The sequence below is a fragment of the Salmo salar genome, chromosome 26 (assembly GCF_965601325.2).
Source record: "Salmo salar chromosome 26, fSalSal1, whole genome shotgun sequence".
In the NCBI taxonomy this organism is placed as follows: domain Eukaryota; kingdom Metazoa; phylum Chordata; class Actinopteri; order Salmoniformes; family Salmonidae; genus Salmo; species Salmo salar.
In genome coordinates this window covers 55,572,614-55,592,523 of record NC_138316.1, presented here as the reverse complement: position 1 = coordinate 55,592,523, position 19,910 = coordinate 55,572,614, and the positions used below count along the sequence as shown (strand labels likewise).

At 40.1% G+C, this 19,910-nt stretch overlaps 1 protein-coding gene across 3 annotated transcripts in view; it reads left to right on the top strand.

Moving 5' to 3' along the window:
* The window catches only part of LOC106593833 (multiple C2 and transmembrane domain-containing protein 2), an 88,538-nt gene extending 69,584 nt beyond the window's left edge, over positions 1 to 18,954 (top strand). For all 3 annotated transcript variants that reach the window (XM_082969876.1, XM_082969875.1, XM_082969877.1), the window contains 5 exons: positions 9,338 to 9,379; positions 12,749 to 12,858; positions 15,406 to 15,515; positions 15,693 to 15,790; positions 16,774 to 18,954. In XM_082969876.1, coding sequence (XP_082826002.1) covers positions 9,338 to 9,379; positions 12,749 to 12,858; positions 15,406 to 15,515; positions 15,693 to 15,790; positions 16,774 to 16,848 — 435 coding nt within the window. In that variant the 3' untranslated portion in view covers positions 16,849 to 18,954. The remainder of the gene's footprint in view (positions 1 to 9,337; positions 9,380 to 12,748; positions 12,859 to 15,405; positions 15,516 to 15,692; positions 15,791 to 16,773) is intronic.
* The last annotated feature ends 956 nt before the right edge of the window (positions 18,955 to 19,910 follow it).

Here is a 19,910-nt window from a genome sequence, read left to right as displayed (position 1 = left end):
ACTACTACCACTATCCCCTACAACTACTACCACTATCCCCTACAACTACTACCACTATCCCCTACAACTACTACCACTATCCCCTAGATTCTACAACTACTACCACTATCCCCTACAACTACTACCACTATCCCCTACAACTACTACCACTATCCCCTAGATTCTACAACTACTACCACTATCCCCTACAACTACTACCACTATCCCCTACAACTACTACCACTATCCCCTACAACTACTACCACTATCCCCTAGATTCTACAACTACTACCACTATCCCCTACAACTACTACCACTATCCCCTAGATTCTACAACTACTACCACTATCCCCTACAACTACTACCACTATCCCCTACAACTACTACCACTATCCCCTACAACTACTACCACTATCCCCTAGATTCTAAACTACTACCACTATCCCCTAGATTCTACAACTACTACCACTATCCCCTAGAACTACTACCACTATCCCCTAGATTCTACAACTACTACCACTATCCCCTACAACTACTACCACTATCCCCTACAACTACTACCACTATCCCCTAGAACTACTACCACTATCCCCTAGAACTACTACCACTATCCCCTAGAACTACTACCACTATCCCCTACAACTACTACCACTATCCCCTACAACTACTACCACTATCCCCTAGATACTACTACCACTATCCCCTAGATTCTACAACTACTACCACTATCCCCTACAACTACTACCACTATCCCCTAGCAACTACTACCACTATCCCCTAGATTCTACAACTACTACCACTATCCCCTAGATTCTACAACTACTACCACTATCCCCTACAACTACTACCACTATCCCCTACAACTACTACCACTATCCCCTAGCAACTACTACCACTATCCCCTACAACTACTACCACTATCCCCTACAACTACTACCACTATCCCCTACAACTACTACCACTATCCCCTACAACTACTACCACTATCCCCTAGATTCTACAACTACTACCACTATCCCCTACAACTACTACCACTATCCCCTACAACTACTACCACTATCCCCTACAACTACTACCACTATCCCCTAGATTCTACAACTACTACCACTATCCCCTACAACTACTACCACTATCCCCTACAACTACTACCACTATCCCCTACAACTACTACCACTATCCCCTACAACTACTACCACTATCCCCTACAACTACTACCACTATCCCCTAGATTCTACAACTACTACCACTATCCCCTACAACTACTACCACTATCCCCTACAACTACTACCACTATCCCCTAGATTCTACAACTACTACCACTATCCCCTAGATTCTACAACTACTACCACTATCCCCTACAACTACTACCACTATCCCCTACAACTACTACCACTATCCCCTACAACTACTACCACTATCCCCTACAACTACTACCACTATCCCCTAGATTCTACAACTACTACCACTATCCCCTAGAACTACTACCACTATCCCCTACAACTACTACCACTATCCCCTAGATTCTACAACTACTACCACTATCCCCTAGAACTACTACCACTATCCCCTAGAACTACTACCACTATCCCCTAGATTCTACAACTACTACCACTATCCCCTAGATTCTACAACTACTACCACTATCCCCTACAACTACTACCACTATCCCCTAGAACTACTACCACTATCCCCTAGATTCTACAACTACTACCACTATCCCCTACAACTACTACCACTATCCCCTAGATTCTACAACTACTACCACTATCCCCTACAACTACTACCACTATCCCCTACAACTACTACCACTATCCCCTAGATTCTACAACTACTACCACTATCCCCTACAACTACTACCACTATCCCCTACAACTACTACCACTATCCCCTAGATTCTACAACTACTACCACTATCCCCTAGATTCTACAACTACTACCACTATCCCCTACAACTACTACCACTATCCCCTACAACTACTACCACTATCCCCTACAACTACTACCACTATCCCCTAGATTCTACAACTACTACCACTATCCCCTACAACTACTACCACTATCCCCTAGAACTACTACCACTATCCCCTAGATTCTACAACTACTACCACTATCCCCTACAACTACTACCACTATCCCCTACAACTACTACCACTATCCCCTAGATTCTACAACTACTACCACTATCCCCTAGATTCTACAACTACTACCACTATCCCCTACAACTACTACCACTATCCCCTACAACTACTACCACTATCCCCTAGATTCTACAACTACTACCACTATCCCCTACAACTACTACCACTATCCCCTAGATTCTACAACTACTACCACTATCCCCTACAACTACTACCACTATCCCCTACAACTACTACCACTATCCCCTAGATTCTACAACTACTACCACTATCCCCTACAACTACTACCACTATCCCCTAGATTCTACAACTACTACCACTATCCCCTACAACTACTACCACTATCCCCTACAACTACTACCACTATCCCCTACAACTACTACCACTATCCCCTACAACTACTACCACTATCCCCTAGATTCTACAACTACTACCACTATCCCCTACAACTACTACCACTATCCCCTACAACTACTACCACTATCCCCTACAACTACTACCACTATCCCCTACAACTACTACCACTATCCCCTACAACTACTACCACTATCCCCTAGATTCTATAACTACTACCACTATCCCCTACAACTACTACCACTATCCCCTAGATTCTATAACTACTACCACTATCCCCTACAACTACTACCACTATCCCCTACAACTACTACCACTATCCCCTAGATTCTACAACTACTACCACTATCCCCTAGAACTACTACCACTATCCCCTAGAACTACTACCACTATCCCCTAGAACTACTACCACTATCCCCTAGAACTACTACCACTATCCCCTAGATTCTACAACTACTACCACTATCCCCTACAACTACTACCACTATCCCCTACAACTACTACCACTATCCCCTACAACTACTACCACTATCCCCTAGATTCTACAACTACTACCACTATCCCCTACAACTACTACCACTATCCCCTAGATTCTACAACTACTACCACTATCCCCTACAACTACTACCACTATCCCCTACAACTACTACCACTATCCCCTACAACTACTACCACTATCCCCTACAACTACTACCACTATCCCCTAGATTCTACAACTACTACCACTATCCCCTAGAACTACTACCACTATCCCCTACAACTACTACCACTATCCCCTAGATTCTACAACTACTACCACTATCCCCTACAACTACTACCACTATCCCCTACAACTACTACCACTATCCCCTACAACTACTACCACTATCCCCTACAACTACTACCACTATCCCCTACAACTACTACCACTATCCCCTACAACTACTACCACTATCCCCTACAACTACTACCACTATCCCCTAGATTCTACAACTACTACCACTATCCCCTACAACTACTACCACTATCCCCTAGATTCTACAACTACTACCACTATCCCCTACAACTACTACCACTATCCCCTACAACTACTACCACTATCCCCTAGATTCTACAACTACTACCACTATCCCCTACAACTACTACCACTATCCCCTACAACTACTACCACTATCCCCTAGATTCTACAACTACTACCACTATCCCCTAGAACTACTACCACTATCCCCTAGAACTACTACCACTATCCCCTAGATTCTACAACTACTACCACTATCCCCTAGAACTACTACCACTATCCCCTACAACTACTACCACTATCCCCTACAACTACTACCACTATCCCCTACAACTACTACCACTATCCCCTAGATTCTACAACTACTACCACTATCCCCTAGAACTACTACCACTATCCCCTAGAACTACTACCACTATCCCCTAGATTCTACAACTACTACCACTATCCCCTAGATTCTACAACTACTACCACTATCCCCTAGAACTACTACCACTATCCCCTAGAACTACTACCACTATCCCCTAGAACTACTACCACTATCCCCTAGATTCTACAACTACTACCACTATCCCCTACAACTACTACCACTATCCCCTACAACTACTACCACTATCCCCTACAACTACTACCACTATCCCCTACAACTACTACCACTATCCCCTAGATTCACAACTACTACCACTATCCCCTAGATTCTACAACTACTACCACTATCCCCTACAACTACTACCACTATCCCCTAGAACTACTACCACTATCCCCTAGATTCTACAACTACTACCACTATCCCCTACAACTACTACCACTATCCCCTAGATTCTACAACTACTACCACTATCCCCTACAACTACTACCACTATCCCCTACAACTACTACCACTATCCCCTACAACTACTACCACTATCCCCTACAACTACTACCACTATCCCCTACAACTACTACCACTATCCCCTAGATTCTACAACTACTACCACTATCCCCTACAACTACTACCACTATCCCCTAGATTCTTCAACTACTACCACTATCCCCTACAACTACTACCACTATCCCCTACAACTACTACCACTATCCCCTAGATTCTACAACTACTACCACTATCCCCTACAACTACTACCACTATCCCCTACAACTACTACCACTATCCCCTACAACTACTACCACTATCCCCTACAACTACTACCACTATCCCCTAGATTCTACAACTACTACCACTATCCCCTACAACTACTACCACTATCCCCTAGATTCTACAACTACTACCACTATCCCCTAGATTCTACAACTACTACCACTATCCCCTAGAACTACTACCACTATCCCCTAGAACTACTACCACTATCCCCTAGAACTACTACCACTATCCCCTAGATTCTACAACTACTACCACTATCCCCTACAACTACTACCACTATCCCCTACAACTACTACCACTATCCCCTACAACTACTACCACTATCCCCTAGATTCTACAACTACTACCACTATCCCCTACAACTACTACCACTATCCCCTAGATTCTACAACTACTACCACTATCCCCTACAACTACTACCACTATCCCCTACAACTACTACCACTATCCCCTACAACTACTACCACTATCCCCTACAACTACTACCACTATCCCCTAGATTCTACAACTACTACCACTATCCCCTAGAACTACTACCACTATCCCCTACAACTACTACCACTATCCCCTACAACTACTACCACTATCCCCTACAACTACTACCACTATCCCCTAGAACTACTACCACTATCCCCTAGATTCTACAACTACTACCACTATCCCCTAGATTCTACAACTACTACCACTATCCCCTACAACTACTACCACTATCCCCTACAACTACTACCACTATCCCCTACAACTACTACCACTATCCCCTACAACTACTACCACTATCCCCTAGATTCTACAACTACTACCACTATCCCCTAGAACTACTACCACTATCCCCTAGAACTACTACCACTATCCCCTAGATTCTACAACTACTACCACTATCCCCTACAACTACTACCACTATCCCCTACAACTACTACCACTATCCCCTACAACTACTACCACTATCCCCTACAACTACTACCACTATCCCCTACAACTACTACCACTATCCCCTACAACTACTACCACTATCCCCTACAACTACTACCACTATCCCCTACAACTACTACCACTATCCCCTAGATTCTACAACTACTACCACTATCCCCTACAACTACTACCACTATCCCCTAGATTCTACAACTACTACCACTATCCCCTACAACTACTACCACTATCCCCTACAACTACTACCACTATCCCCTACAACTACTACCACTATCCCCTACAACTACTACCACTATCCCCTACAACTACTACCACTATCCCCTAGATTCTACAACTACTACCACTATCCCCTACAACTACTACCACTATCCCCTACAACTACTACCACTATCCCCTAGATTCTACAACTACTACCACTATCCCCTAGAACTACTACCACTATCCCCTAGAACTACTACCACTATCCCCTAGATTCTACAACTACTACCACTATCCCCTAGAACTACTACCACTATCCCCTACAACTACTACCACTATCCCCTACAACTACTACCACTATCCCCTAGATTCTACAACTACTACCACTATCCCCTACAACTACTACCACTATCCCCTACAACTACTACCACTATCCCCTACAACTACTACCACTATCCCCTAGATTCTACAACTACTACCACTATCCCCTACAACTACTACCACTATCCCCTAGATTCTACAACTACTACCACTATCCCCTACAACTACTACCACTATCCCCTACAACTACTACCACTATCCCCTAGAACTACTACCACTATCCCCTAGAACTACTACCACTATCCCCTAGATTCTACAACTACTACCACTATCCCCTACAACTACTACCACTATCCCCTACAACTACTACCACTATCCCCTACAACTACTACCACTATCCCCTACAACTACTACCACTATCCCCTACAACTACTACCACTATCCCCTAGATTCTACAACTACTACCACTATCCCCTACAACTACTACCACTATCCCCTAGATTCTACAACTACTACCACTATCCCCTACAACTACTACCACTATCCCCTACAACTACTACCACTATCCCCTACAACTACTACCACTATCCCCTACAACTACTACCACTATCCCCTACAACTACTACCACTATCCCCTAGATTCTACAACTACTACCACTATCCCCTAGAACTACTACCACTATCCCCTACAACTACTACCACTATCCCCTAGAACTACTACCACTATCCCCTAGATTCTACAACTACTACCACTATCCCCTAGAACTACTACCACTATCCCCTAGAACTACTACCACTATCCCCTAGAACTACTACCACTATCCCCTAGAACTACTACCACTATCCCCTAGAACTACTACCACTATCCCCTAGATTCTACAACTACTACCACTATCCCCTACAACTACTACCACTATCCCCTACAACTACTACCACTATCCCCTACAACTACTACCACTATCCCCTAGATTCTACAACTACTACCACTATCCCCTAGAACTACTACCACTATCCCCTACAACTACTACCACTATCCCCTACAACTACTACCACTATCCCCTACAACTACTACCACTATCCCCTAGATTCTACAACTACTACCACTATCCCCTACAACTACTACCACTATCCCCTAGATTCTACAACTACTACCACTATCCCCTACAACTACTACCACTATCCCCTACAACTACTACCACTATCCCCTACAACTACTACCACTATCCCCTACAACTACTACCACTATCCCCTACAACTACTACCACTATCCCCTACAACTACTACCACTATCCCCTACAACTACTACCACTATCCCCTAGATTCTACAACTACTACCACTATCCCCTAGAACTACTACCACTATCCCCTACAACTACTACCACTATCCCCTACAACTACTACCACTATCCCCTAGATTCTACAACTACTACCACTATCCCCTAGAACTACTACCACTATCCCCTACAACTACTACCACTATCCCCTACAACTACTACCACTATCCCCTACAACTACTACCACTATCCCCTACAACTACTACCACTATCCCCTACAACTACTACCACTATCCCCTAGATTCTACAACTACTACCACTATCCCCTAGAACTACTACCACTATCCCCTAGAACTACTACCACTATCCCCTACAACTACTACCACTATCCCCTACAACTACTACCACTATCCCCTACAACTACTACCACTATCCCCTACAACTACTACCACTATCCCCTAGATTCTACAACTACTACCACTATCCCCTAGATTCTACAACTACTACCACTATCCCCTACAACTACTACCACTATCCCCTACAACTACTACCACTATCCCCTACAACTACTACCACTATCCCCTAGATTCTACAACTACTACCACTATCCCCTACAACTACTACCACTATCCCCTACAACTACTACCACTATCCCCTACAACTACTACCACTATCCCCTACAACTACTACCACTATCCCCTACAACTACTACCACTATCCCCTACAACTACTACCACTATCCCCTAGATTCTACAACTACTACCACTATCCCCTAGATTCTACAACTACTACCACTATCCCCTACAACTACTACCACTATCCCCTACAACTACTACCACTATCCCCTACAACTACTACCACTATCCCCTAGATTCTACAACTACTACCACTATCCCCTACAACTACTACCACTATCCCCTACAACTACTACCACTATCCCCTAGATTCTACAACTACTACCACTATCCCCTACAACTACTACCACTATCCCCTAGATTCTACAACTACTACCACTATCCCCTACAACTACTACCACTATCCCCTAGATTCTACAACTACTACCACTATCCCCTACAACTACTACCACTATCCCCTAGAACTACTACCACTATCCCCTAGATTCTACAACTACTACCACTATCCCCTACAACTACTACCACTATCCCCTACAACTACTACCACTATCCCCTACAACTACTACCACTATCCCCTAGAACTACTACCACTATCCCCTAGAACTACTACCACTATCCCCTACAACTACTACCACTATCCCCTACAACTACTACCACTATCCCCTACAACTACTACCACTATCCCCTAGAACTACTACCACTATCCCCTACAACTACTACCACTATCCCCTAGATTCTACAACTACTACCACTATCCCCTAGATTCTACTACCACTATCCCCTAGAACTACTACCACTATCCCCTACAACTACTACCACTATCCCCTACAACTACTACCACTATCCCCTACAACTACTACCACTATCCCCTACAACTACTACCACTATCCCCTAGATTCTACAACTACTACCACTATCCCCTAGATTCTACAACTACTACCACTATCCCCTACAACTACTACCACTATCCCCTACAACTACTACCACTATCCCCTACAACTACTACCACTATCCCCTACAACTACTACCACTATCCCCTAGATTCTACAACTACTACCACTATCCCCTACAACTACTACCACTATCCCCTACAACTACTACCACTATCCCCTAGAACTACTACCACTATCCCCTAGATTCTACAACTACTTCCAAATCCCTCAGCATGATCATCTGTTAGTCATTGCAGAGGATCAGTCATGTGAGGTCGTCTGTGCTCATCCCGACACACTACATGGACCTACTACAGTACACCAACCAGTGGAGGCTGTTGAGGGGAGGACAGCTCATAATATTTCTGGAGTGTCTGGATCAATATAGTGAACCACAGGTCTGGACATTTCCTATCCTTCACTTTACTAATCTTTTCTCTCCAGGATAATATGGACTTGGGCGATGAAGATGATGACGATGAAAAGGTAGCATAGTTTCATTTCCTTTCTATTCTCTTCTTTTCCCCCCTAATACTGAGTTACTGCATAGTAATGACTGGTAATACTGAGTTACTGCATAGTAATGACTGGTAATACTGAGTTACTGCATAGTAATGACTGGTAATACTGAGTTACTGCATAGTAATGACTGATAATACTGAGTTACTACATAGTAGTGACTGATAATACTGGGTTACTACATAGTAATGACTGATAATACTGGGTTACTGCATAGTAATGACTGATAATACTGGGTTACTGCATAGTAATGACTGGTAATACTGAGTTACTGCATAGTAATGACTGGTAATACTGAGTTACTGCATAGTAATGACTGATAATACTGAGTTACTACATAGTAATGACTGATAATACTGAGTTACTGCATAGTAATGACTGATAATACTGAGTTACTGCATAGTAATGACTGATAATACTGAGTTACTGCATAGTAATGACTGATAATACTGAGTTACTACACAGTAATGACTGATAATACTGGGTCACTACATAGTAATGACTGATAATACTGAGTTACTGCATAGTAATGACTGATAATACTGAGTTACTGCATAGTAATGACTGATAATACTGGGTTACTACATAGTAGTGACTGGTAATACTGGGTTACTACATAGTAATGACTGATAATACTGGGTTACTACATAGTAATGACTGATAATACTGAGTTACTGCATAGTAATGACTGGTAATACTGAGTTACTGCATAGTAATGACTGGTAATACTGAGTTACTACATAGTAATGACTGATAATACTGAGTTACTGCATAGTAATGACTGATAATACTGGGTTACTACATAGTAATGACTGATAATACTGGGTTACTACATAGTAGTGACTGGTAATACTGGGTTACTACATAGTAATGACTGATAATACTGGGTTACTACATAGTAATGACTGATAATACTGGGTTACTACATAGTAGTGACTGATAATACTGGGTTACTACATAGTAGTGACTGATAATACTGGGTTTATTCATAGTAATGACTGATAATACTGGGTTACTACATAGTAATGACTGATAATACTGGGTTACTGCATAGTAATGACTGATAATACTGAGTTACTGCATAGTAATGACTGATAATACTGGGTTACTACATAGTAATGACTGATAATACTGGGTTACAACATAGTAGTGACTGATAATACTGGGTTACTACATAGTAATGACTGATAATACTGGGTTACTACATAGTAATGACTGGTAATACTGAGTTACTACATAGTAATGACTGGTAATACTGAGTTACTATATAGTAATGACTGGTAATACTGGGTTTATTCATAGTAATGACTGATAATACTGGGTTACTACATAGTAATGACTGATAATACTGGGTTACTGCATAGTAATTACTGGTAATACTGGGTTACTACATAGTAATGACTGGTAATACTGGGTTACTACATAGTAATGACTGATAATACTGGGTTACTGCATAGTAATTACTGGTAATACTGGGTTACTACATAGTAATTACTGGTAATACTGGGTTACTGCATAGTAATGACTGGTAATACTGGGTTACTGCATAGTAATGACTGATAATACTGGGTTACTACATAGTAATGACTGATAATACTGGGTTACTGCATAGTAATGACTGATAATACTGGGTTACTACATAGTAATGACTGGTAATACTGGGTTACTACATAGTAATGACTGATAATACTGGGTTACTGCATAGTAATGACTGGTAATACTGGGTTACTACATAGTAATGACTGATAATACTGGGTTACTGCATAGTAATTACTGGTAATACTGGGTTACTGCATAGTAATGACTGGTAATACTGGGTTACTGCATAGTAATTACTGGTAATACTGGGTTACTACATAGTAAGGCTAGTTTGTTATTACTGATAGTACTGTGATACGAATTGCAGATATATATAATATCTAGTATTATCTATGTGTTATCTAGTATTATCTAGTGTTCTCTATGTATTATCTATGTATTATCTAGTATTATCTATGTATTATCTAGTATTCTCTATGTATTATCTAGTATTATCTATGTATTATCTAATATTATCTATGTATTATCTAGTATTATCTATGTATTATCTAGTATTATCTATGTATTATCTATGTATTATCTAGTGTTATCTATGTATTATCTAGTATTATCTATGTATTATCTAGTGTTATCTATGTATTATCTAGTATTATCTAGTATTATCTAGTATTATCTATGTATTATCTATGTATTATCTAGTATTATCTATGTATTATCTAATATTATCTATGTATTATCTATGTATTATCTATGTATTATCTATGTATTATCTAGTATTATCTATGTATTATCTATGTATTATCTAGTATTATCTATGTATTATCTAATATTATCTATGTATTATCTAATATTATCTATGTATTATCTAGTATTATCTATGTATTATCTATGTATCTATGTATTATCTATGACAGTCTGTCCGTAGGAACATGTCTCAATAGCAGCAACAAACAGCTGACCCACAGCCTCAGGGGGGTTCTGTTGTGTATGTCAGTCTGTCTGTAGGAACAAGTCTCCGGCCCGCGAACCCATTTTTAACCAGGTGGCAAGTTGAGAACAAGTTCTCATTTACAACTGCGACCTGGTCAAGATAAAGCAAAGCAGTGCAACACAAACAACAACACAGAGTTACACATACAATCTAAACACATGTAGAACTGACTGGTCCTTTAATGTTGGAGGAATCTAAAGACATGTAGAACTGACTGGTCCTTTAATGTTGGAGGAATCTAAAGACATGTAGAACTGACTGGTCCTTTAATGTTGGAGGAATCTAAAGACATGTAGAACTGACTGGTCCTTTAATGTTGGAGGAATCTAAAGACATGTAGAACTGACTGGTCCTTTAATGTTGGAGGAATCTAAACACATGTAGAACTGACTGGTTCTTTAATGTTGGAGGAATCTAAAGACATGTAGAACTGACTGGTCCTTTAATGTTGGAGGAATCTAAAGACATGTAGAACTGACTGGTCCTTTAATGTTGGAGGAATCTAAAGACATGTAGAACTGACTGGTCCTTTAATGTTGGAGGAATCTAAAGACATGTAGAACTGACTGGTCCTTTAATGTTGGAGGAATCTAAAGACATGTAGAACTGACTGGTCCTTTAATGTTGGAGGAATCTAAAGACATGTAGAACTGACTGGTCCTTTAATGTTGTAGGAATCTAAAGACATGTAGAACTGACTGGTCCTTTAATGTTGGAGGAATCTAAACACATGTAGAACTGACTGGTCCTTTAATGTTGTAGGAATCTAAAGACATGTAGAACTGACTGGTCCTTTAATGTTGTAGGAATCCGAGAAGAGAGGCTTGATGGAAAGAATTCACATGGTTCAAGAGACCGTCATCACTGTCCAAAACCTGTTGGAGGAAATCGCATGCTTCGGGGAGAGAATTAAGAAGTAAGCGTTTTTACATTTACGTCATTTAGCAGATGCTCTTATCCAGAGTGACTTACTCGTAGTGAATACATACATTTCATTTTCATTTAATGCATTTTTTTTTCATATATATATATATATATATTTTTTTTTTTGTACTGGCCCCCCGTGGGAATCGAACCCACAACCCTGGCGTTGCACACACCATGCTCTACCAACTGAGCTACAGGGAAGGCGTGTTTTTAGTCTGAATTAGACATGTATATATTATAATTGTCCATCCATTTTGGTTTGACATGGTGTTGAGGTTTGACGTATTTATTCTGTACATGGTTCTCGATTGTGCATGTCAATTATTTTGGATTATCAATGAAATATAGAATAATTAGTGTGTTATATTCCTGCAATAATGTTTTTATCACGTATCCAATCAATATGAATTGTCAATTTTTGTTTTGTTTTATCAATTAAATATTTAGTTTATATAATTTTTTATGTTTCTGCCCATATCTCCTCCAACCAATGTGAAGTTGGGCGGCAAGTTAGGGAGGCAGGTAGCCTAGCGGTTAGAGCATTGGGGTGGTAACCAAAAGGTTGTTGGTTTGAATATCAGAGCCGACAAGGTGAAAAATCTGTCGATACGCCATTGAGCAAGTCACTTAAACCTAACTGGTGCTGTACTACTACGGCTGACCCTGCAAAACAACACATTCCACTCCACCTATCCGCTGTATGTAATGATCTTTGAATATGTTGTATTCCTCATTATTGTTGTATCACATATGTTTCTCTTCAATGTGAATATGTATTGTGTTTCTACTCAATATGAATATGTATTGTGTTTCTACTCAGTATGACTATGTATTGTGTTTCTACTGAATGTGTATTGTGTTTCTACTGAATGTGTATTGTGTTTCTCCTTAGTATGAATATGTATTGTGTTTCTCCTCAGTATGAATGTGTATTGTGTTTCTACTGAATGTGTATTGTGTTTCTACTGAATATGTATTGTGTTTCTACTCAATATGAATATGTATTGTTTCTACTCAGTATGACTATGTATTGTGTTTCTACTGAATGTGTATTGTGTTTCTACTCAATGTGAATGTGTATTGTGTTTCTACTGAATGTGTATTGTGTTTCTACTCAATATGAATGTGTATTGTGTTTCTACTGAATGTGTATTGTGTTTCTACTGAATGTGTATTGTGTTTCTACTGAATGTGAATGTGTATTGTGTTTCTACTGAATGTGTATTGTGTTTCTACTGAATGTGTATTGTGTTTCTACTGAATGTGTATTGTGTTTCTACTGAATGTGTATTGTGTTTCTACTGAATGTGAATGTGTATTGTGTTTCTACTGAATGTGTATTGTGTTTCTACTGAATGTGTATTGTGTTTCTACTGAATGTGTATTGTGTTTCTACTGAATGTGTAATGTGTTTCTACTGAATGTGTATTGTGTTTCTACTGAATGTGTATTGTGTTTCTACTGAATGTGTATTGTGTTTCTACTGAATATGAATGTGTATTGTATTTCTACTGAATGTGTATTGTGTATCTACTCAATATGAATGTGTATTGTGTTTCTACTGAATGTGTATTGTGTTTCTACTGAATGTGTATTGTGTTTCTACTGAATGTGTATTGTGTTTCTACTGAATGTGTATTGTGTTTCTACTGAATGTGAATGTGTATTGTATTTCTACTGAATGTGTATTGTGTATCTACTCAATATGAATGTGTATTGTGTATCTACTCAATATGAATGTGTATTGTGTATCTACTCAATGTGTATTGTGTATCTACTCAATATGAATGTGTATTGTGTTTCTACTGAATGTGTATTGTATTTCTACTGAATGTGTATTGTGTATCTACTCAATATGAATGTGTATTGTGTTTCTACTGAATGTGTATTGTGTTTCTACTGAATGTGAATGTGTATTGTGTTTCTACTGAATGTGTATTGTGTATCTACTCAATATGAATGTGTATTGTGTATCTACTGAATGTGTATTGTGTTTCTACTGAATGTGTATTGTGTATCTACTCAATATGAATGTGTATTGTGTTTCTACTGAATGTGTATTGTGTATCTACTCAATATGAATGTGTATTGTATTTCTACTGAATGTGTATTGTGTATCTACTCAATATGAATGTGTATTGTGTTTCTACTGAATGTGAATGTGTATTGTGTTTCTACTCAATATGAATGTGTATTGTGTATCTACTCAATATGAATGTGTATTGTGTATCTACTCAATATGAATGTGTATTGTGTATCTACTCAATATGAATGTGTATTGTGTTTCTACTCAATATGAATGTGTATTGTGTATCTACTCAATATGAATGTGTATTGTGTATCTACTCAATATGAATGTGTATTGTGTATCTACTCAATATGAATGTGTATTGTGTTTCTACTGAATGTGTATTGTGTTTCTACTGAATGTGTATTGTGTATCTACTCAATATGAATGTGTATTGTGTATCTACTCAATATGAATGTGTATTGTGTATCTACTCAATATGACTATGTATTGTGTTGTCTTCCTCAGCACCTTTAACTGGTCGGTACCGTTCCTCTCCAACCTAGCCTTCCTGATCCTGGTGACAGTAACAGTTCTGACATACTTCATCCCTGTACGATATATCCTTCTAGTTTGGGGTAAGGGCATGTTTTCTTTTGTTAAGATATCTACAACTATTGACCATTTCCATGTCAATTGATTTTTATGAAGGTCAGCATATCAAATACACCAAAACAATACAGTATCGTACATGCCGTGCTGAACTGGTTTATACAGACTGTTTTATTTAGCTTCTCCTGAATGTCTGTTTTCAGGAATTAATAAATTCACCAAGAAATTACGGGCCCCGTACGCCATCGACAACAACGAGCTGTTTGATTTCCTGAGGAGAGTTCCTTCAGATGTTCACAAGGTAAGTGTCTATAGAAGGTTAAAGGGCAATTCCAGCGCTTTTCAACAGATAGTACGGTGATTTAGGAAGACTGTGAGATTGCCGGGGAGCCGGATAATGCTCTTCCTGTCTGGAACGTTATCACATGTAAATGTAGAAACTCTGCATATGTGATGATGTCATCCAGCGCGCTTTTAAAGGACCTTTTCTTCTTCTGTTTGTAACTACAGAACATAGAAATGTGTTGTTATTCACATATGTAGACACTGGTGTGGTGCTGGACATAATGAATAGGAGTTTAAAAAGTGGTGGAATTACCCTTTTCAGGTTATAGCATCTAGATCAGATTCAGGATGCCAGTAATGCTCTAGTCTTTCAGGTTATAGCATCTAGATCAGATTCAGGATGCCAGTAATGCTCTAGTCTTTCAGGTTGTAGCATCTAGATCAGATTCAGGAAGCCAGTAAACCTCTAGATCAGATTCAGGAAGCCAGTAAACCTCTAGTCTTTCAGCACTGCTTTCTACTGAAATATCCCACAGGTTGGTTCTATGTTACCTGGTTGTTGCCTGTGTAATTATAGCCTGGTCTAATTTGTGTTATGATGTTTCCTCCCTAACATCCCTTGTGGATTATAAAAGGTGTTAGGGTCAGGTTCCTTTCAGTTGCCGGGAGAAGTCACCACAGAGTTGATCACTTCTGTGACTATTGTCACCACAGAGTTGAGAGTAGGGTTGCAAAATTCTGTTAACTTTCCCAAAAGTCCTCGTTTTTTTTTGGGGGGGGGGGGGAAATCTGTTGGAAGATTCATGGATTCAGGAGGGAATAAGCAGGAAATGTGCGAATCCTCCAAATCGGTGGAAGTTAGCAAAATTATGTAACACTAGTTGAGAGCTACTGTAGCTGTTGTGTGACTTCAACTGGTAGCATGACCTCCTCAGACACTGTAGCCCTGCGGCTCTGCTGTTATAAATGATACCTGGCCATATTCCTCTCTGTGTGTAGGTGCAGTACAGTGAGCTGAAGACATTGAACGCCCAGAGTCCTCTGAGGAGGAAGAGAACCATTGAGAGGAGGTGATGGAAGAGTGATCTATGGTCCCCGATGGAAGACATGGCCATGCATACTGTTGCCGACCTCAGTCTGTTGTGCCCTGTGTGAAACGGGGCATATAGTGGAGGATATACAGGCCATAATCTGGATCGTAAATTCCTCTGTGTTGAGAATTGGTTAGAAAACTGCTCCTGAGTTACTGCTCCTCTGTAGCTCAGTTTTGTAGGAAATGGCATTTGCTGTGCCAGGATAGTGGGGTCCAGTCCCTGAGATCACCCCATATGTATAAAATGTATTCACGCATTAACTAAGTCTCTTTGGGATAAAATCATCTGCTACATGGCATCTATACTGAACAAAATGTCAATGCAACATGCTACCGTTTCTAAGATTTTACTGACTTACAGTTCATAGAAGAAAATCAGTCAATTTAAATCAATTCTTTAGGCACCTAATCAATGGATTTCACATGACTGTTCAGGGATACTGATGGATGGATTATCTTGGGAACTCACTAACAGAGAGATGTAAAAGCTTCCTGTTTTGTACGGAACATTTCTGGGATCTTTTTATTTCAGCTCATGAAACATGGGACCAACACTTTACATGTTGCGTTCGTATTTGTGTTCAGTTTATATTAGTAGACAGACATGGATAAAGGCTAAAGATCACCAGAATGATTTCCACCTACTCTACATCAAGATGGACTCAACACTAACACTTTTTATAATATTGTTCACTTATATTTGTTTATTGAAAGATACTTTTTAAATCAAAAACAGTTTTATCCTGATTTGTTCTTCTCCATTTTTCTGACTTTTTAAAATGTATTTCTGTTTAAAGTTTCAGAATATGATATTTTTATATTGTTAAGAGAGAAACTGCTTTAACCCGTCAATAGAAATCTAATGTCTGAATGAATCAAAAACTGCTTTAACCCATCAATAGAAATCTAATGTCTGAATGAATCAAAAACTGCTTTAACCCGTCAATAGAAATCTAATGTCTGAATGAATCAAAAACTGCTTTAACCCGTCAATAGAAATCTAATGTCTGAATGAATCAAAAACTGCTTTAACCCGTCAATAGAAATCTAATGTCTGAATGAATCAAACTGCTTTAACCCGTCAATAGAAATCTAATGTCTGAATGAATCAAAAACTGCTTTAACCCGTCAATAGAAATCTAATGTCTGAATGAATCAAAAACTGCTTTAACCCGTCAATAGAAATCTAATGTCTGAATGAATCAAACTGCTTTAACCCGTCAATAGAAATCTGTCTGAATGAATCAAAAACTGCTTTAACCCGTCAATAGAAATCTAATGTCTGAATGAATCAAAAACTGCTTTAACCCGTCAATAGAAATCTAATGTCTGAATGAATCAAAAACTGCTTTAACCCGTCAATAGAAATCTAATGTCTGAATGAATCAAACTGCTTTAACCCGTCAATAGAAATCTAATGTCTGAATGAATCAAAAACTGCTTTAACCCGTCAATAGAAATCTAATGTCTGAATGAATCAAAAACTGCTTTAACCCGTCAATAGAAATCTAATGTCTGAATGAATCAAACTGCTTTAACCCGTCAATAGAAATCTGTCTGAATGAATCAAAAACTGCTTTAACCCGTCAATAGAAATCTAATGTCTGAATGAATCAAACTGCTTTAACCCGTCAATAGAAATCTAATGTCTGAATGAATCAAAAACTGCTTTAACCCGTCAATAGAAATCTAATGTCTGAATGAATCAAAAACTGCTTTAACCCGTCAATAGAAATCTAATGTCTGAATGAATCAAACTGCTTTAACCCGTCAATAGAAATCTAATGTCTGAATGAATCAAACTGCTTTAACCCGTCAATAGAAATCTAATGTCTGAATGAATCAAACTGCTTTAACCCGTCAATAGAAATCTAATGTCTGAATGAATCAAACTGCTTTAACCCGTCAATAGAAATCTAATGTCATTGTTATTCTACCATTCTTTTTATTGTAAATCCAGATCAGGTTGAAATCTGTTTTTACAGATAATGAAATAATGTAATTTCAATATTTCTGGATTTTACTTCCTTTATAGAATTCACCATATTGAGATGTTACTTGGTCCTCAGTGTACAACCCCCCCCCCCCCCCCCTCATATCTCCCATCAGTATCACCCCCCCCCCCCCCATATCTCCCATCAATATCACCCCCCCCCCCATATCTCCCATCAGTATCACCCCCCCCTCATATCTCCCATCAGTATCACCCCCTCCTTCGTATCTCCCATAAGTATCACCCCCCCTCATATCTCCCATCAGTATCACCCCCCCTCATATCTCCCATCAGTATCACCCCCCCTCATATCTCCCATCAGTATCACCCCCCCTCATATCTCCCATCAGTATCACCCCCCCCTCATATCTCCCATCAGTATCACCCCCCCCTCATATCTCCCATCAGTATCACCCCCCCCCTCATATCTCCCATCAGTATCACCCCCCCCTCATATCCCCCATCAGTATCACCCCCCCCTCATATCTCCCATCAGTATCACCCTCCCCCCTCATATCTCCCATCAGAATCACCCTCCCTCATATCTCCCATCAGTATCACCCCCCCCCCCTCATATCTCCCATCAGTATCACCCCCCCTCATATCTCCCATCAGTATCACCCCCCCTCATATCTCCCATCAGTATCACCCCCCCTCATATCTCCCATCAGTATCACCCCCCCCCTCATATCTCCCATCAGTATCACCCCCCCTCATATCGCCCATCAGTATCACCCCCCCTCATATCTCCCATCAGTATCACCACCCCCCCCCCATATCTCCCATCAGTATCACCCCCCCTCATATCTCCCATCAGTATCACCCCCCCTCATATCTCCCATCAGTATCACCCCCCCTCATATCTCCCATCAGTATCACCCCCCCCCCTCATATCTCCCATCAGTATCACCCCCCCTCATATCTCCCATCAGTATCACCCCCCCATATCTCCCATCAGTATCACCCCCCCTCATATCTCCCATCAGTATCACCCCCCCCATATCTCCCATCAGTATCACCCCCCCTCATATCTCCCATCAGTATCACCCC